The sequence below is a fragment of the Macaca nemestrina genome, chromosome 3 (assembly GCF_043159975.1).
Source record: "Macaca nemestrina isolate mMacNem1 chromosome 3, mMacNem.hap1, whole genome shotgun sequence".
Classification (NCBI taxonomy): domain Eukaryota; kingdom Metazoa; phylum Chordata; class Mammalia; order Primates; family Cercopithecidae; genus Macaca; species Macaca nemestrina.
This window is the reverse complement of record NC_092127.1, coordinates 6,987,802-7,005,713: the sequence shown is the minus strand read 5'-3', so window position 1 is coordinate 7,005,713 and position 17,912 is coordinate 6,987,802. Positions and strand designations below refer to the sequence as shown.

At 38.7% G+C, this 17,912-nt stretch overlaps 1 protein-coding gene across 23 annotated transcripts in view; it reads left to right on the top strand.

Moving 5' to 3' along the window:
- The window catches only part of LOC105466614 (teneurin transmembrane protein 3), a 2,765,046-nt gene that overhangs the window by 2,697,748 nt on the left and 49,386 nt on the right, over nt 1–17,912 (top strand). For 17 of the 23 annotated variants that reach the window (XM_071092798.1, XM_011715685.2, XM_071092796.1 and 14 more), the window contains 7 exons: nt 1,438–1,654; nt 2,677–2,796; nt 3,355–3,616; nt 9,194–9,461; nt 10,760–10,903; nt 15,507–15,756; nt 16,456–16,476. In XM_071092798.1, the coding sequence (XP_070948899.1) occupies nt 1,438–1,654; nt 2,677–2,796; nt 3,355–3,616; nt 9,194–9,461; nt 10,760–10,903; nt 15,507–15,756; nt 16,456–16,476 (1,282 nt within the window). The remainder of the gene's footprint in view (nt 1–1,437; nt 1,655–2,676; nt 2,797–3,354; nt 3,617–9,193; nt 9,462–10,759; nt 10,904–15,506; nt 15,757–16,455; nt 16,477–17,912) is intronic. The other 6 variants (XM_071092800.1, XM_071092799.1, XM_071092797.1 and 3 more) reach the window with 1 other exon arrangement.

Sequence of the window (17,912 nt, the reverse complement as noted above, 5' to 3'; positions counted from 1 at the left end):
GATGGTTATAGCTTTTAAACAGAAGACTTACATGGGCCATTGAGTGTAGTTTGCCTTTGATGTTCCTGGAGAAAGCACTGGCAAATCCTTCTCATCCATTATTCCTTTTATGTCATCACTACTATAGGTCAGTTTTCCATGATGGATTTCTTATTATTTCTAATATTATGGCCGATTTACATTTACCACATTTTAATTAATACCTCCATTTTAGTCGCTGTATTCTAGGAGTCCAGGCTCTTGTTTAAAATTTGGGAAATGCCTGATGTTATCTGGAACACACTTAACCTTCCTCAGAAGAGCTATTTTTTGTTGTTGTTGTTGTTGTTGTTGTTGTTGTTGTTTGTTGTTGTTGAGACAGAGTTATGCTCTGTTGCCCAGGCTGGAGTGCAGTGGTGCATTCTCGGCTCACTTCAACCTCCGCCTCCTGGGTTCAAGTGATTTTCCTGCTTCAGCCTCCTGAGTAGCTGGGACTACAGGCACCTGCCACCACGCCTGGCTAATTTTAGAGATGGGGTTTCACCATGTTGGCCAGGCTGGTCTCAAGCTCCTGACCCCAGGTGATATGCCTGCCTCAGCCTCCCAAAGCGCTGGGATTACAGGCATGAGCCACTGCACTGGCCAGAAGAGCTATTTTATTGAAAGGTGGTTGGCTAGTCTCATCCATTTTATATTGATTTGTGTTTGCTACACTTCATAAACTTCACTTTCTGACCCTTCCCAAATTTTAGAGCTTCATCCTACATAGATTCCTATTTACCATACACACTGTGCTAACTCCTAGTGCATTGTCTCTAAAATATAGGATATTTGAGTAGCTTTACTTATAACTAATCCATATGCCTTCATACTACTACTAATAGATTGTTCTAATCACGAATTTTTTATTTCTTACTCAGAACGAACATTATATGATTCTTTTCAGCCATCTCTAATCCAAGTATTTACTCTCCGTGAATGCAGATGCAAGTAGATTTGTATGTCACGTAATGATGGGGATACGTTCTGAGATAGGTGTTGTCAGGCAATTTCATCACGGTGGGAGCATCGTGGCGTGCACTCACGCAAATCTAGATGACACAGCCTACTACACTCGTAGGCTTCTCATCTGTACAGCATGTTACTCTACTGAATACTGAGGCAGTTGTGACACGGTGGTATTTGTGTATCTAAACATAGAAAAGGTACCGTAAAAATACAGCATTATTATCTATGGGACCACCCTTTTATATGTGGTCTGTCATTATGTGGCATATGACTGTGTTGTATTTCTATTTCTTCTGGTTTCAAAAAGTGTGCCTGGTAGAAATTACTATCAGATAGTCAGTGGAAAATCACTTGATGTGAAAAAAAAAAAAACAGTCAAGAAACAAAACTGATTCTACATTATGGCATTGAAAGGAAAATTCCCTTACTGGGGAACATTTCTCTCTACAGATGGACTCATTGACTGCATGGATCCCGACTGCTGCCTACAGAGTTCCTGCCAGAATCAACCCTATTGTCGGGGCCTGCCGGATCCTCAGGACATCATTAGCCAAAGCCTTCAGTCGCCTTCTCAGCAAGCTGCCAAATCCTTTTATGATCGAGTCAGTTTTCTTATAGGATCTGATAGCACCCATGTTATACCTGGAGAAAGTCCTTTCAATAAGAGGTTAATGCTTCTTTTCTGTATGTAGATTTGTAATGATGTTATCAACAGTTACATATACTTTATGTGAAATACTCATGACTGTGAGCTTGAGGAAAGTGCTGTTTTTTAAATACAGTTTTTCCCCTTTCTGCAAAGTCTTCACCAAACTTTGCATTTCAAGCATTTTTAACACAGTTCACATACTTTGTGAATTTCAGTGCCTGAGACATAACAGGACATTACATTAAAGAGTCAATAAATCTTCATTTAACTAGTTGATTTTGTTGGCACAGTTGGAAATGTTTCAAAAGAAGCAATGAAAAGACCCCAAAAGGCAAAACAGAAGTGCCCTTTTTTTTTTTTTTTTTTAGCTGAGCTCACTAAGTGATATAAATTATGAATTAATGTAATGGAACTGCTGACGGCATGGCAGTAAGATTGCATAAGCTGTTTGACTGGTGCTTTACAGAGCAGTAATGACCTGAAAATAAACCAGTAAGTAAAAGCAGGTGTCTTGTGTCTCACTGAGCAAAAGAAGATGATTTACACCAGAACTCCTGGGTCTGCAGTAATTTAACAGCATTAATGCAGTTATAGCCAGCAGATGATTAAAAGTTGTACAAATGTTCCTTATTGCCCCCTTAAATCTTATACTTCTTGGTCCCTGAAGATTTACTGATTGCCTCAGAATTAATTGGAAAGTCTACTTTTCTTCATGTGAGCACCATATATATGACTTATGAAAAAAGCACAGAGTTTATCATTTTAAAAATTCATCTGTAAATTATTGGTCTTGATAACACTCCAAAAAACAGATTGCCACAAATTAAAACCCAGGATACACACAAGGCATTTAGAGAATATGAATTACACTGAATTAAAAGGGACATTGTCTTGGGAGTATTTCAGGTCTGGTTTTTGTGAATAACGATTGATTGCATAGAATAGTGTTATTTTATCCTTAGGTTGAATTATCTATAAATCATGATAATGTTGGCCTGAAAAGACAGATGTTCATTCTCATTCTTCTACTTTTCCAACAGCCTTGCATCTGTCATCAGAGGCCAAGTACTGACTGCTGATGGAACTCCACTTATTGGAGTAAATGTCTCGTTTTTCCATTACCCAGAATATGGATATACTATTACCCGCCAGGATGGAATGTGAGTTAGTCCCATCACACTGTCTCTGAAGGATTTGAAATATAAAAACTAGACCTTCCTGTACCACTGTCATGTTTGATTGTCCTTTTTAATGTGGAAATGCAGCAACTTTTAGACTCAACTTTTAGACAGTACATATGGCAGAGATTTAAAGTCATATACTCACATACTTCTTCAAAAGTTGATTTTATTTTCTAAGGCGTGGTGATAGTACTGTAGTTTTGTGGGAGAATGCTCTTTGTCTCAGCAGATGTGTGATGAAATCTTTAGGGGTAATATTTCATAATGTCTATAACTTGAGCTCACATGGTTCCGAAAAAAGAGTCAATGGAAAGCAAATTTGAAAAAAAAAAATTGGTGAACTTGGTGAATACACATAGGGCATATGAGTATTTATTATATAACTCTGGGAATATTCCTATAGATCTGAAACTATTTCATATAAAAGTTGGGAGAAGAAGTTGATTTTCCTTATAAAGCATATTAACTTAAGGAGATGTGTGTTGGTAGTTCTGTGGGATCCAGACAATTCACTAAGCAGACCTTGTTTTTTCTTAGGTTTGACTTGGTGGCAAATGGTGGGGCCTCTCTCACTTTGGTATTTGAACGATCCCCATTCCTCACTCAGTATCATACTGTGTGGATTCCATGGAATGTCTTTTATGTGATGGATACCCTAGTCATGAAGAAAGAAGAGAATGACATTCCCAGCTGTGATCTGAGTGGATTCGTGAGGCCAAATCCCATCATTGTGTCATCACCTTTATCCACCTTTTTCAGATCTTCTCCTGAAGACAGTCCCATCATTCCCGAAACACAGGTAAAATATTCTCACAGGCAGTACTTGTAAATACAAGATCTTCAGATCATGTTTTGCCAGAGAATCTTAAAAATAGGTTATAGAGGCCAGGCACGGTGGCTCATGCCTGTAATCCCAGCACTTTGGGAGGCCAAGGCAGGCAGATCATGAGGTCAGGAGTTCAAGATCAGCTTGGCCAGCATAATGAAACCCCATCTCTACTAAAAATACCAAAAAAAAAATTAGCCAGGCATGGTGATGAGTGCCTGTAGTCCCAGCTACTTGGGAGGCTGAGGTAGGAGAATTGCTTGAACCAGGGAGGCAGAGGTTGCAGTAAGCTGAGATCACACTACTGCACTCCAGCCTGGGCAACACAGTGAGACCCTGTCTCAAAAAAAAAAAAAAAAAAAAAACCATGGATTATGAAATTCCAGTGTCATCTTTAAGTAATTCTATAGAATGAATTATTTTGTGTGTGTGTGTGTGTGTGTGTCCTAGAGTAGATATTGTTATAGTAGGATATCTAGTTATTTCTTTCTTTCTTTTTTTTTTTTTTTTGAGATGGAGTCTCACTCTGTCGCCCAGGCTGGAGTGCAGTGGCGCGATCTCAGCTCACTGCAAGCTCTGCCTCCTGGATTCATGCCATTGTTCTGCCTCAGCCTCCCGAGTAGCTGGGACTACAGGCGCCGCCACCGCGCCCGGCTAATTTTTGTATTTTTAGTAGAGACGAGGTTTCACCGTGTTAGCCAGGATGGTCTCAATCTCCTGACCTCGTGATCTGCCCACCTCCCAAAGTGCTGAGATTACAGGCATGAGCCACCGCGCCTGGTTTATCTAGTTATTTCTCAAAGATCTACTCAAACAAAATACTTTTTCTTCAGGATATATCTTACATATTTATTAGTAATAGTCAAATGAAAATATAGCTTCAACTCAATCACTAATAATTTCTTTGCTCATTTATTTATTGAAAAAAAAACTTTAGTGTCTAAATGTACCTGACAGCTTGACCGACATTGTACCAAGTGCTACTGGCACCACTCACTATTACACATGGCTATTAGTCTCAATAACTTACTGTTTAATTATTGTTATAAGTAAAAAGTGTTTTGGAAAAGGTATTTTTGACAGAAAATATTCATTAATATAACTTTCTAAGGAATAGCCATGCGTTCCCCATTCGTTTCATCTACTGAAACATCTGAGGATTGTGTTCCATCCCACATGTTTCCAGTTAGAAATAACTTTCAGATCTTACAAGCAGGACATTAGGTATAATAATAATGGACTTTGCCAGGCAGCATGGCTCACTACTATAATTCCAGCACTTTGGGAGATCAAGGCAGGAGGATGGATTGAGCCCAGGAATTTGAGACCAACCTGGGCAACATGACAAAACCCTGTCTCTACAAAATATACAAAAAATTAGCCAGGTGTGATGGCATGCACCTGTAGTCCCAGCTACTCAGGAGGCAGAGGTGGGAGGATCACTCCAGGGAGGTCAAGGCTGCGTGAACCGTGAGTCCCACCGCACTCCAGCCTGGGCACCAGGAGTGAGACCCTGTTTCAAAAATATGTATATAATAATAATAGACTGTATTCGTAAAGAGGTAAGGAAAAATCTGAGGTCATTAAAATACACTAGCACACAGCAGCTTTGTCATAGTCACTGTCCAGATATGTATTGAACACCTGTTCTGTAGCAGGTGCTATTATGTGGGAACAAAGCAGTAAACCGCTGAGATGAGGTGCCTGCTCTCACTGAGCTTCCCAACTCATGAGTGGAGAGAGGCAGTCAACAGAAATACGTCAGGTTGCGATGAGACTTACCAAAAAATAATAAAGCAGGGGACAGTGGATAGAGGTATGATCTAATGTAGTAGAGTTTGAGAAAATCTCTTCAATAAGGTGACATTTCAGCACAAACTTTAAGCAAGTAAAAGAACAAGCCCTGAAAATAGAAGGGGATTTTTGGCTTGTTCGAGGAGTGGCAAAAAGGACAGGCAGCACGGCTGGAGTGAAGGCGGCAGTCAATAAATCACAAGCCATTGAAGACCATGGCGAAAATAACTCTTCGAGAATTGGAAGCCATTGAAGACCATGGTGAAAATAACTCTTCGAGAATTGGAAGCCATTAAAGGTGTCTAAGCAGATCACTAACACTCACTGATTTCCTCCTTTAAGGAACTTCTGTGCTGAGAATATTCTATATTGGGCAAGGGTGGAAACAAGGAGACCAGTTAGGAAGCAACTTCAGTTGTCCACAGGATAAATTTTGGTGACTTGAACAAAACTCTTTGAGGGTAGAAGTAGACACGGAAGAGTGGAGTCCAGGAAAGAGGTTGAAACTAAAGAGGTAAATTTGGGAGTCATTCGCATATAAATATAAAGCACTGGGGGAGATCACCTAGGGAGGGAGTACAGATAGAGACTACAAGAGGTGAGCCAGAAAGGTCTAGGATAACAAAAAAACAAAAAGGCTGACAGGCAAAGTTGTTGCAGCAGCAGCACCTCAGGGATTCATTGTGAAGTGGTCAAGCCAACTTTGAGCTGAAACTTTAAGAAGTTCATTGTAACCTCAATCAATTTAATACTTCCTCCCCAGGCCCATCTTGCAAGAACTCTAGACTTCGTAGTCAGTCCTAAAATAGACTTTACCTAGAGTCAGTATCTGTCTGTAGGTGTCAAATTTTTAGCAAACTAGGGCATTAAAATGGGTTTCAGATAGTCAACAATTCCATGAATACATGGAGTCTTTTCTGCATTCATTCATGCAGTAGGCAAATATTTCATAAAAATGTACTGAGAGCCTACTGTGTACAAGGTACTTTACTAGGATAAAAAGAAGAATAAGACATGCATCCTGCCATTCTAAATGTGATAAAGATTTTAATGAAAAATCGTACAAGTTCAAAGGAGAGGTCAATTCCTGAGTAAGCCAAAGAAAGAATGACTGAGAAGTTTGGTCTTAAACAAGGATTAGGCTAGAGAGGGAGGAAAGCATGTTTCAGATTGAAGATGTGTAAGCAACAGTGGAGTGGCAAAAACAAGTCATGTTGTGGAGGGGATAATGGGGAAGAAGGCAGAAGATGACCCCAGGGCCAGTTTATGAATGGCCCTGAGGTGCAATCCAGTGGAGACCCTGAATTCTTTAGGTGATGCGGAACCCAGGCCCCAATGGAGTTTTTTCAGCATTTCTCTAAAGTTAACTCAAGTGGCAAAACGCACTTGATGGAAGTGCAGAAGATATTGAGAGAAGAGAGAAATGAGTGAATAGGCTCTTCTTGTGACGTGTATATCCATGCGTATCCGGGGCTCAGATGGAGGGGGCCTTGCAGTCACAATGGTAGTGGAAATGAGGAAGAGGGAACACATTAGACAGGGACTGGAAGATAGAATTGGCAGGACATGGTTCCTAACCGAATGCTTAACAGGATCAGGAATAGGATTTACAGCTCACGCAGCTGGCAAAAGTAGTCCTGATGGTTTATTTTCCCACTTTGGTTGGATTTACCTTTCCTTCTAATGCTCAATAACATGGTCAAGTTAAATTACATCAGAGAAACACATGCTTTAATGAACAGAATTACAGATACTAAAATCAAGCATAACACATGATATTTTGAAATAGAGAGGCAGCTTCTGGAAGTCACAGGAAATACATACAATATTCATAAGAGAGTCCCTTACTCATGGAAGACCTATCAAATGGGTGGGAAATTATTTTGAAAATAAATTAAGAGGAAGCAAATGACGGGCTTTAGGGTTAAATCGCATATTATCAGGACCATTCTGGAGTCACCAAATCTATTTTTCAAACTAACTCATTGATATTTCACTGATTATGGGGGAACAATGAGTTATCTTTAAACCTTTCACCCTAACAACCTACAGTCTTACAAAAGTTCCCTCAGCCTTAAATTTAATGGTTTCCCCACGTCTACACAGTTTCTATATGTTTGTAAACTATTTGGCTTAAGACCGTTTTGTGGCTGAATTCAGTCAGCATGTTTGAAGGAAAACTCCAATGGTAATAAATTTGTGTATCTACATTAGAAATGCCTCTTACTCTACTGTACCACATCGCGTCCCTCTTCATGCCAACACCGACTGACAGGCCAGAATGGAAGTTTCCTTCGTCCATTCATTTGTGCCACTTCCAACTGTGTGATTGTTTATATTGAAGCTGACAGCTCTACCCTCAGTACAAGGGGTCTTGGAGGGTTTTACTGTAGTTATTAAAGTCTGGAGATGGCAGATACACATCATCTCTAACTGTTCTATGTGGAGGTGTTGGGGAAAGGGGAAACATTGCTGAACACTGAATCAGTATTCTAAGATCTTTCCAACATGAAAAGGCAGCCCTTTCTGTCAGAATAATGAATCTTGATAGGGCAATATGAGGAAGGCTTTGAGAGTACTGTTTAATTCTTCGTGGAGAAAGTAGTGAGTTCCTGGTGCACGTTCTTGAACACAGATAGCCTTGCACTTACAGCCTGTGTGGAAAGCCCAGGGAGAGCTGTTCTTATTCATCAAACTCACAGGAGCATTGGTAAAGAGAATCTGAACTCTAGAAAAATTGTATATGCCACATGAAATACATTTTTCAAAATAAGTAATGTTTTGGCATAATGTATTTTGCATTTGTTAATATAAATGTTGTCGGTATTCACGGAGCTGGTCACACTGGTAATCTGTGGGGTTAAGAGTATAATCTTTTTTTAATTTGTAAAGGAGATAATTCTTATGCACATAATTATATTCATTTTTACAGTCCAGTTTCAAATAAAAAACTGTGAATTGATAGGTTCTGTGTGCATTTAATAACATAATAGTTGCTCTCTAGGAGAAATTTTATGGAGCTTTAAAATATTACCTAATTTACCATCATACCAAAAACCCATGGTAAGTTGGAGCTCAATCTTTAATTATGACAAGGTGCTATTATTACATTACCTCTCAACATGGATATGGAATTTGCTACACTTTAACCCAAATGATTGGGTCTTTTTTGTTATCCTTACTGTCTTTATAGGCTGTGACCAGCCAGCTGATGAGGCTGTAGGTATTGGTTTAGTCCCTAAATCAGCCAGCTGGCACAGGCCAGATCTTTGGCCTAGACTACATCCCTGTTCCGAGCTAACCATCTTACAAATGTCTGCTCTAATTCTCCAGGGTGATGGGGTGAAAGATGGGTTAGTGAGAATCCACTGTGACTACTACACTAACGAGTCAGTGCATGTCAGCCTGATGGAGCAGTCACAGTGCTTCCCGTGTGAAGAGTAGCACCCGAGGTATGATTAACTCAGAATAAATGACAAGAGGCTTTTAGGAAGAGACATTTGGGCTGGCAGCAGAGTTATTTTTAATTATGAACAAGATAACAGCTCAAATGCATATTTGTGAATAGTGATTCTTTTGTGTCTTATTTTAGTTGTCCGAAAGCAACTAAAATAAACACATTGTCTTTAAGAGTAACTACACTAAGACACAAAGAGTCACTATTCACAAATATAGTGAATATATACTACATAAATATATTTTCTCTAATACTCATACATGATCACAGTTTGAAACTTCTGCTTTATTCAAACTTAGGTACTCCACGAGGAAACTACAATTCCAGGAACGGATTTGAAACTCTCCTACCTGAGTTCCAGAGCTGCAGGGTATAAGTCAGTTCTCAAGATCACCATGACCCAGTCTATTATTCCATTTAATTTAATGAAGGTTCATCTTATGGTAGCTGTAGTAGGAAGACTCTTCCAAAAATGGTTTCCTGCCTCACCAAACTTGGCCTATACTTTCATATGGGATAAAACAGATGCGTATAATCAGAAGGTCTATGGTCTATCTGAAGCTGTAGGTAAGTTCCATATAAATCTTTGCTGCAATGAAGTTTTTCTCAAAGCCAGAACTATCATAAATTAATTGTAACCCAAGGAAGTCAGTGGATAAACAGAATATAAAGAGAATAAGGTTGTCCTAGGGATATTATACCTTGGCTAGTTTAGATCTACGATGGGAAAAGGAATGTACTCCATGTGGCAAGAAGAAAATATCAGTCTTTCCTGGCTGAAATTCTGTTGTTGAGGAATGCTCTGAGTGAGATTTCAGCTTGTCACATCCTTTTTCCCCCCATGTTTCTTTCTTTATTATGTCCCTTTCTTTTTTCATTTTCTTCTCTTTATAATTTTACCTCCCTGGATTTCCTTATTTGTTTTCATGTCTGTATCTAACACTAATGTATTTTCAATGCATATTGATATTAAACAGGATAGCAGACATTTGTGTCCATGAATTACATTAGCTGTTTTCACTAGAAGGGCCAGTTCATTCAGTGAAAGGACAATCAAACCAGTTGTTTTATTGAATGACTGGACAACGCAATCAAAGTGTGACGTGTTGAGAGACAGAGAGAAAGAGATTAGGTATATAGTATAGCTTCAAGCTCAGAACATCAAAAACTGAAGAATGGTATGTTTTTGTTTTAGTTTTTACCTTAAAATAGGATATTGTACTCTGAAATTAATAGGTAATTTGGATTTGAATTAGTTCAAATCAATCCAGTAGTTGCCACTTCTCCTTTCATTCTTTCTAAATTTTAAAATCCCTGTTTCATTGTGAACCCTGGAAAGTTTTTCATCTGTGATTTATTCATATCACTGCTAGTTTGTTTATTTCTGATAGTAATATGTCAACATAGTGTCATAATCTGGCTAGTTTTTTTGTTCCATTGAACCTTACTTATCATAAATATTTTCCATGATGTAACACTCCTGAAAACTAAAGAGTTCTAATTATTCAGATGGCAAACATTATTTTTACTTGTTATCTAATCACTATTTGAGGCTGATCTAATTACTTAACCAGCTGCCCAATCTGGACTTTATTTTGTGCTGTGAACCCCTCATGAAGGGGTGGTATGGGGAAGGAAAACACTCATTTTCTGTTAAATCAGTGGAAAATAATATTTGGAGATCATTTTTTTAAAATCTTGTATATGGTCAAATCTTCTCAAATTAAAAAATAAACTGCTCACAAATAAGTGGAAATACAGTCTCAGAACACAGATGCGAAAAAGGCAGTTTTTTCCAAGTAAGAAAATAAATTGCATTTCCCCCAGTAGTTGGAAAGATGAGCTGTGATTTGTTTGGATTCCAGTGTCAGTTGGATATGAGTATGAGTCGTGTTTGGACCTGACTCTGTGGGAAAAGAGGACTGCCATTCTGCAGGGCTATGAATTGGATGCATCCAACATGGGTGGCTGGACATTAGATAAACATCACGTGCTGGATGTACAGAACGGTGAGCTCTTGTTCATAGATAGCTGATATGATATCGTAATGTATTGTTCATAGATAGCTAATGTTGCCTACTTTCCAACTCACGAGATCGTAGCAACATTTTATCCTATCCATGCTGTAGGATTAGAAATGGCGGAAAAAGAATAAAGGTGAATTTTTAAAGATTATAAAAGCCTAAAGTGGGAACTATATAACACTTTCTTAATAGACTTTAAAATGTTCATGTATTCATCGCCGAAACGATCTTCCCATCAGAATGTGAAAGACTGACTTTGGTGTTGCAGTGAAGGATCTCTGAGTGCGAGTCCTTAGCACAGATACACCTAGCGTGTCTCATTCCACAGTGAGTCAGTGAGTGTGAGCCAAAGTACTTAGAAAGATTTACCAAAAATGGAGGGAGGGGGATTTGTTTTTAAAATAAAGAAAAAAAAATTATGTGACTTCACCGAAATATTTTTACTAGATTTTAATTCTTGGGTAATTATTCTGATTATCTAGATTTTTTTTTTCGGTTCTTCTTAGACTATTAGGGAAATAAAACATTCTGCCACTCAAATGGGGTCACATATATTGTTACTTGACTTGATGAATATTAGGGGAAAAAATAAATAATCTGAGAAAAAAGCAAGAAGCAAAAGTGTTCCTAGGAGTAGACCTGATAATGTGCTAGTGAATATGCTCTGAAGAAACATGTTTCAGATGCCGCAAACCAAAAGAGGAATGAATATGTGCAAAGTATGACCAGCCTAATCTCATCAAGAGTATTATTTATATGAAACACAATTCTGTTGTGTAGACTATGTTTCCAACATTTTGCCCACATACTAGCTGCATCTCAGACAACTTAAAGGGTGCTTTGCTAGAAAAGCAAGACCTTAAGTTAGTCTGTTATACTTTGGCCTCCCGTCCTAAACCATATCATACTAGTACTCTACTTTTACTGATAGCCAGAGAAAAAAGTCACAATCTCAGCAAAATAATCTAGCTCTTGACTTTGCAGAGGTTTTTGGAAGGTTCACAATGTTGACTTGACAGTGTAGTACAATTAAATGTTTATAGTTAATGTCACTTTTTCAGATTAATGTTGCTTCAATGTTCATTCCTCCTTAAAACAGTTTTTTGTGGGTGTTGGAGAGTGTGCATTTTAACCTTCAAAATATATGCAGTCTAAAGTAGTTTTCAGACCAGTGCTTGAAAGTGCTCTTGCTGCACCGGATGCTGTGGCTTATGCCTGTAATCTCAAAACTTTGGGAGGCCAAAGCAGGTGGATCACTTGACGTCAGGAGTTTGAGACCAGCCTGGCCAACATGATAAAACCCTGTCTCTACAAAATATACAAAAATTAGCCATTTGTGGTGTTGCACACCTGTCATCCCAGCAACTCAGGAGGCTATGGTGGGAAAATCGCTGGAACCTAGGAGGCGGAGATTCCAGTGAGCTAAGATCGTGCCACTGTACTCCAGCCTGAGTGACAGAGTGAGACTCTGTCTCAAAAAACAAAACAAGGAAGAAAATGCTAGTGCCTTCCCTCCAGGAAATAATAGTCTGAGAAAATCAGTAGTAAGGAAAAACAAACAAACAAAAAAGCGGAAAAACCCTTCCCTGCTTCACTATTATATAGCAGTATATTAAGCTCTGCACCCCTTCCAGTTATGTCCGGACATCAGGATGCAGTTCAATTTGCACCCCAAATTAAGCAGAGCTGCTGTCTAGTGCCACATGCAGCACACAGTGAAAAGGTGGGACTCCTGACCAAGCAGGGGACTCCAGTGTTCTCTCAGAGCCTCTCAACTCATCAGTGGTGTCTGGAGCAGTAGTAGTCTCATTCTGTTATATTAGTAGCACAAGGTTCAATCCTGGTCTTTTAAAATGAGAGGCCATATGCCAAACATGCTAGTAGCTGCTCTTGATGACATTATGTAAAATTATATTTCACACAGTTTGAACATATTTCTGTATTCCTTCAGAAGCCCTCCACAAACAAAACTAGGGGAAACGTCTCTAGATGCCATTTAGTTATGATGGCATTTATTTTATAGGGTAAAGTTCATAACCAGTTAGCTACAGGATTTCACTAAAGAGATTACAAATCAATAGGAAAACCACAGGCATCTCTGTAGCTCCGAAAAAGCCCATGCCTCTGTAATTACCGTCGTGTGATACAACACAGGATACTATATTCAGGAGGATTCAGCAATGTGTAGATATTCTGTGTATGTATACTATAAATACACACATACTCTAAACCAGAATAACATATGGTTAACTTCTATTAAAATATCAGGGCAGATGTAAAAACCAAACTTTCCAAAATGCTGTCCTCAAAAAAAAATGTTCTAAATTATAAAATATATTTAGGCCGAGCACAGTGGCCCACACCGGTAATCCCAGCACTTTGGGAGGCTGAGGTGGGCAGATCATTTGACATCAGGAGTTCCAGACCAGTCTGGCCAACATGGTGGAGCCCCGTATCTACTAAAAATATAAAAATTAGCCAGGCATGGTGGTGGGCTACTCGGGAGGCTGAGGCAGGAGAATCACTTGAGCCGGGGAGACGGAGCTTGCAGTGAGCCAAGATTGTGCCACTGCACTCCAGCCTGGGCAACAGAGCAAGACTCAGTCTCAAAAATAAATAAATAAAATAAAATATATGTTATTTTTAAATGTGAGATAACCTCAGCCACAGGGTGAACAGATTGCAGTTTAGAATTTTATCCAAGAACATTTTGACAAGTAGTGGCTTTCCAAAGTGACATGTGTCTAATTGAATAAACAAAGTGATTTGTAGTCATGACAAGGTGGATGAGCTATAGAAAGACATGAGGGAGAAGATGGAAACGTAGATGCTGACAGTTATTCGTGCAGGCACCCTGAAACATGGAAATAAATATTCTAATGTTCATCTTTCTGTTCTGCCATCATAGAGAAGCAGCATGAAGGGCCAATCGTTCAAAGTAATGACTGAATAAATCAGATGTCGTAGAGCGGTAGTCTAACTTGTAGGATTCTTCTGATGAAAATTACACAACTGGCTCTTATAGGAAATTATAGCTCCATGATTATCAACTCACGTAATCACAGAAAGAAGAATCTTAGATATCATTAATGCATTCTTTGAATATTCAAGGCAAAATGCATTTCACCTCTTGTTATGATCTAGCCTTATTTAGCTTATTTTTCTTAAATTTGAATAAACCTGTTTTATTTCCCTGATTTCTTTATGTAAATTTGCTATGATTATTACATCACCCAAATAGCAAAGCATTAAAAAAGTAATCACAGAATGCACCTAAAATGTGCTGAGCTATAAGGAGAACATAATTATTCTAATTTCTTCTTCACTTTAAAATTATCCCAAAGTGGGGGAAAAAGCACTTTCTCAAGTTTCCTGATTGTGCTTTCGTGGGATTATTCTTTTAACAGTGTATCTGCTAAGAAGGAGAGTCGTTATCTCTGAGAACTGCTTTGGAACATAGAACATTCAATAAATATAATATATGCCTCTAAAGTGAAAGCAGCAGGTGGTGTATACAGATGAGAACACATTGAGAAGTGTCATAAAATATGCATGGAACAATAGCAGCTGACTACCCCGTGTGCATCACACCAAACTGGAGCCATTGATCTGTATATATCAGTGGCAAAAGGAATAAAATTAGAATCTCAACTCAAATCTAATTTCTAACTATGAAAATATTTAACATTCATTTGGAATCTTTTCTCCGATTTTCACTGAAGACCGTAAAAGAGCAGACTGGCATTTTGTCTTGATAAAATTATTGGCACTTCCATGCCTTAAAGCAGAATTCACTTTAAATAATACATTGGTCTTCCACAACAGTTCTGTTAGGTTTGACATTTTGAATAACATTTTGAATAATCATTCTCCTATCAGATGAGAGTGTGTGCAGGAATAGTCCTTGACAGTATAGGTAGAGTTAAAATAAGTCTGTATTATCATTAACAGCTTTGGAGTTTGATATTTTCTACCTTTGTTTTCCATAAAGTTTGTTAACTTTAAAGAAAATTATAAATTCAAAAGAAATTTATATTCCTGGTACACATTTTTATTAATTGAATATTTTCAATATTGATTAACAATTAGGCAAACTTGTTATTCCCTAAAGAATATTATGTAGAGCCTGTTTCCAAACCTAGTTGCACGTGAAGATCATCTGGAGAGTTTTTCTAAATTTCAGGGCTAGGGCTGTACCTCAGACAAATGAAACCACCGCCTCTCTGGGTGAGAAGCAGGCATTAACACTTTTTGGCGGCTCCCCAGGCCATTTCAGTGTACAGCCATGACTGGTCATCGCTGAGGTTGAGAATTGGGGTTTTAATTCTTCTTAGTCTTTTGTTCCTTTCGCCAGACATGACTTCAGTTCACAGTAGACAGCACTTTTTGTGTATATCGTATGTACTTTATCATGTAATATTTTACGCTAGGTCATTGAATACAGTTCTTTCCAATGGAGCTTCAAATAAGAATGTCTTAATCCAGACCTAACAGGCATTGAATTATAGTTAAAACAATCATGAACATGTTTGCTTTTCACCTTTACACTTTTTCATCATAAGAAAAAAACGCACTTTATTTCTTGTAGGTATACTGTACAAGGGAAATGGGGAAAACCAGTTTATCTCCCAGCAGCCTCCAGTCGTGAGTAGTATCATGGGCAATGGGCGAAGACGCAGCATTTCCTGCCCCAGTTGCAATGGTCAAGCTGATGGTAACAAGCTACTGGCCCCAGTGGCGCTAGCTTGTGGGATCGATGGCAGTCTATATGTAGGCGATTTCAACTATGTGCGGCGGATATTCCCTTCTGGAAATGTAACAAGTGTCTTAGAACTAAGGTATGTCTTTCTAAATTTGGGCTTTTAACCAAAGCTAAACCTGCCTTTTAAAAAAATGTTGAGTCTGATGTACTAATTTATTCATATAAAAATACCATCCCAAGGTTTCCAATTTCCCCCAGAAAGAAGCCAGATTCTTGCTTTAAGTTAGAAGCACAGCACATATATATTGTTCCATAAGTGTATTAAAGAGCATAAAGTCACCCAGTATATCAAATATCTTACTGATTTCAGTGAATTTTCTGTGCTCTAAAATGATAGAGCTATGATTCTTAAATCTCTTTTGTTTTCTTTAGAATAACCCTGTGAAATAGGCGTAGCTCTTTTATTTCAGTGGTTGAAATTAAGGCATAAAATATTTTCCTGTGATTTCAGGACCTGATATTAAATGAACTAAGGTTATGACTTTTAACTAGAATATTGGATCCTCAGGTTGGGTTAATCCATTAGCCATAATGACAATAGGAAAAGTAACATATTGTCTTTGCTTTGTTCATGTAAGTGTGATTTTCAAATCAGCCTATTCTGTACGTTAGTTGGTAAGCCCTAGACTACAGAATTCATTTCCAGTATCATTTCTGCCAAGTTGGCAACCTTCCATACAAATAATTAAATCCCAGAATTCAACTCATTATATTTTAGAAGCCTTTTCTAACTGTGCTTTCTTTTTTTTACCTGTTTTTACCTGCTTCCACCAAGAAATAAAGATTTTAGACATAGGTAAGCATCATACCTTAAGGTTATTGTATATTTTCAAATATCCTTTTTACGTTGTAATGTGACCCTCTAAAATTGTTTTCTAAGAATATTTCATCATGAGAGAGGAAACAGTATCACAGATCATCAAAGGAATTAAAAGTGCTTAATTGGACAATTATTATACAATATATTGCAAGTTATTTACATGGTATAATTTGAGAAACTTTTTTCAGTTGGTTCACAAAATAAATTTCACTACAAAAAAGTATAAGGAGTATCTCTGTATAACAAAAATGATTTCCAAGCATTAATTACTGACCAACATAATCTAAGCCATGTTGAACAGAATGAAACCTGAAGCACAGTAGGAAGGTTTGAGAAGGCCTGCATTGTTCCATGAATACCCAGGACAGGCTGTGTTTTATTGGAGACTCTTTTTTTTTTTTTTTTTTTTTTTTTTTTTTTTTTTTGAGACGGAGTCTCGCTGTGTCGCCCAGGCTGGAGTGCAGTGGCCGGATCTCAGCTCACTGCAAGCTCTGCCTCCCGGGTTTTTACGCCATTCTCCTGCCTCAGCCTCCCGAGTAGCCGGGACTACAGGCGCCCGCCACCTCGCCCGGCTAGTTTTTTGTATTTTTTAGTAGAGACGGGGTTTCACCGTGTTAGCCAGGATGGTCTCGAACTCCTGACCTCGTGATCCGCCTGTCTCGGCCTCCCAAAGTGCTGGGATTACAGGCTTGAGCCACCGCGCCCGGCCTGGAGACTCTTTAAGAAAAAGAATCTAGAAATACTTTTCCTTGGCAAATTTTTTAAAACGTACAATTATGTGAACATGTGGCTTGGCAGAGTGAGAGACCCCAAAGCTGAAGCTTAATTATTAGCTTCCTGGTAAATTCCTCTTTGCCTATAGTTTATATTTTCCTAAGTTGGAAGAATTACTAGATTTAAGAAGTAATGTTTTCATTGCCATTATTATGGAGGAAACGACTTTCTTCGAAGTGAAGGACAAATATAGTTGAAGCAAATATATAGACTCAGAAGTGTTTCATGTTCCACTTTCTGTGTACACGGAGCTGCAGAAGATACAATAAAGACTTGTATGGACACATTTGATTGAAAAACTTTGCGAAGGATAGAAAAAAAAAAAGGCGGGGAAACCAATGTTTTAAAGTAAAGCTAGCAAAAAGCTAGACAGGTAAGCCGGGCGCGGTGGCTCACGCCTGTAATCCCAGCACTTTGGGAGGCCGAGGCGGGCGGATCACAAGGTCAGGAGATCAAGACCACGGTGAAACCCCGTCTCTACTAAAAATACAAAAAATGAGCCGGGCGCAGTGGCGGGCGCCTGTAGTCCCAGCTACTCGGGAGGCTGGGGCAGGAGAATGGCGTGAACCCAGGAGGCGGAGCTTGCAGTGAGCCAGGATCGCGCCACTGCACTCCAGCTTGGGCGACAGAGCAAGACT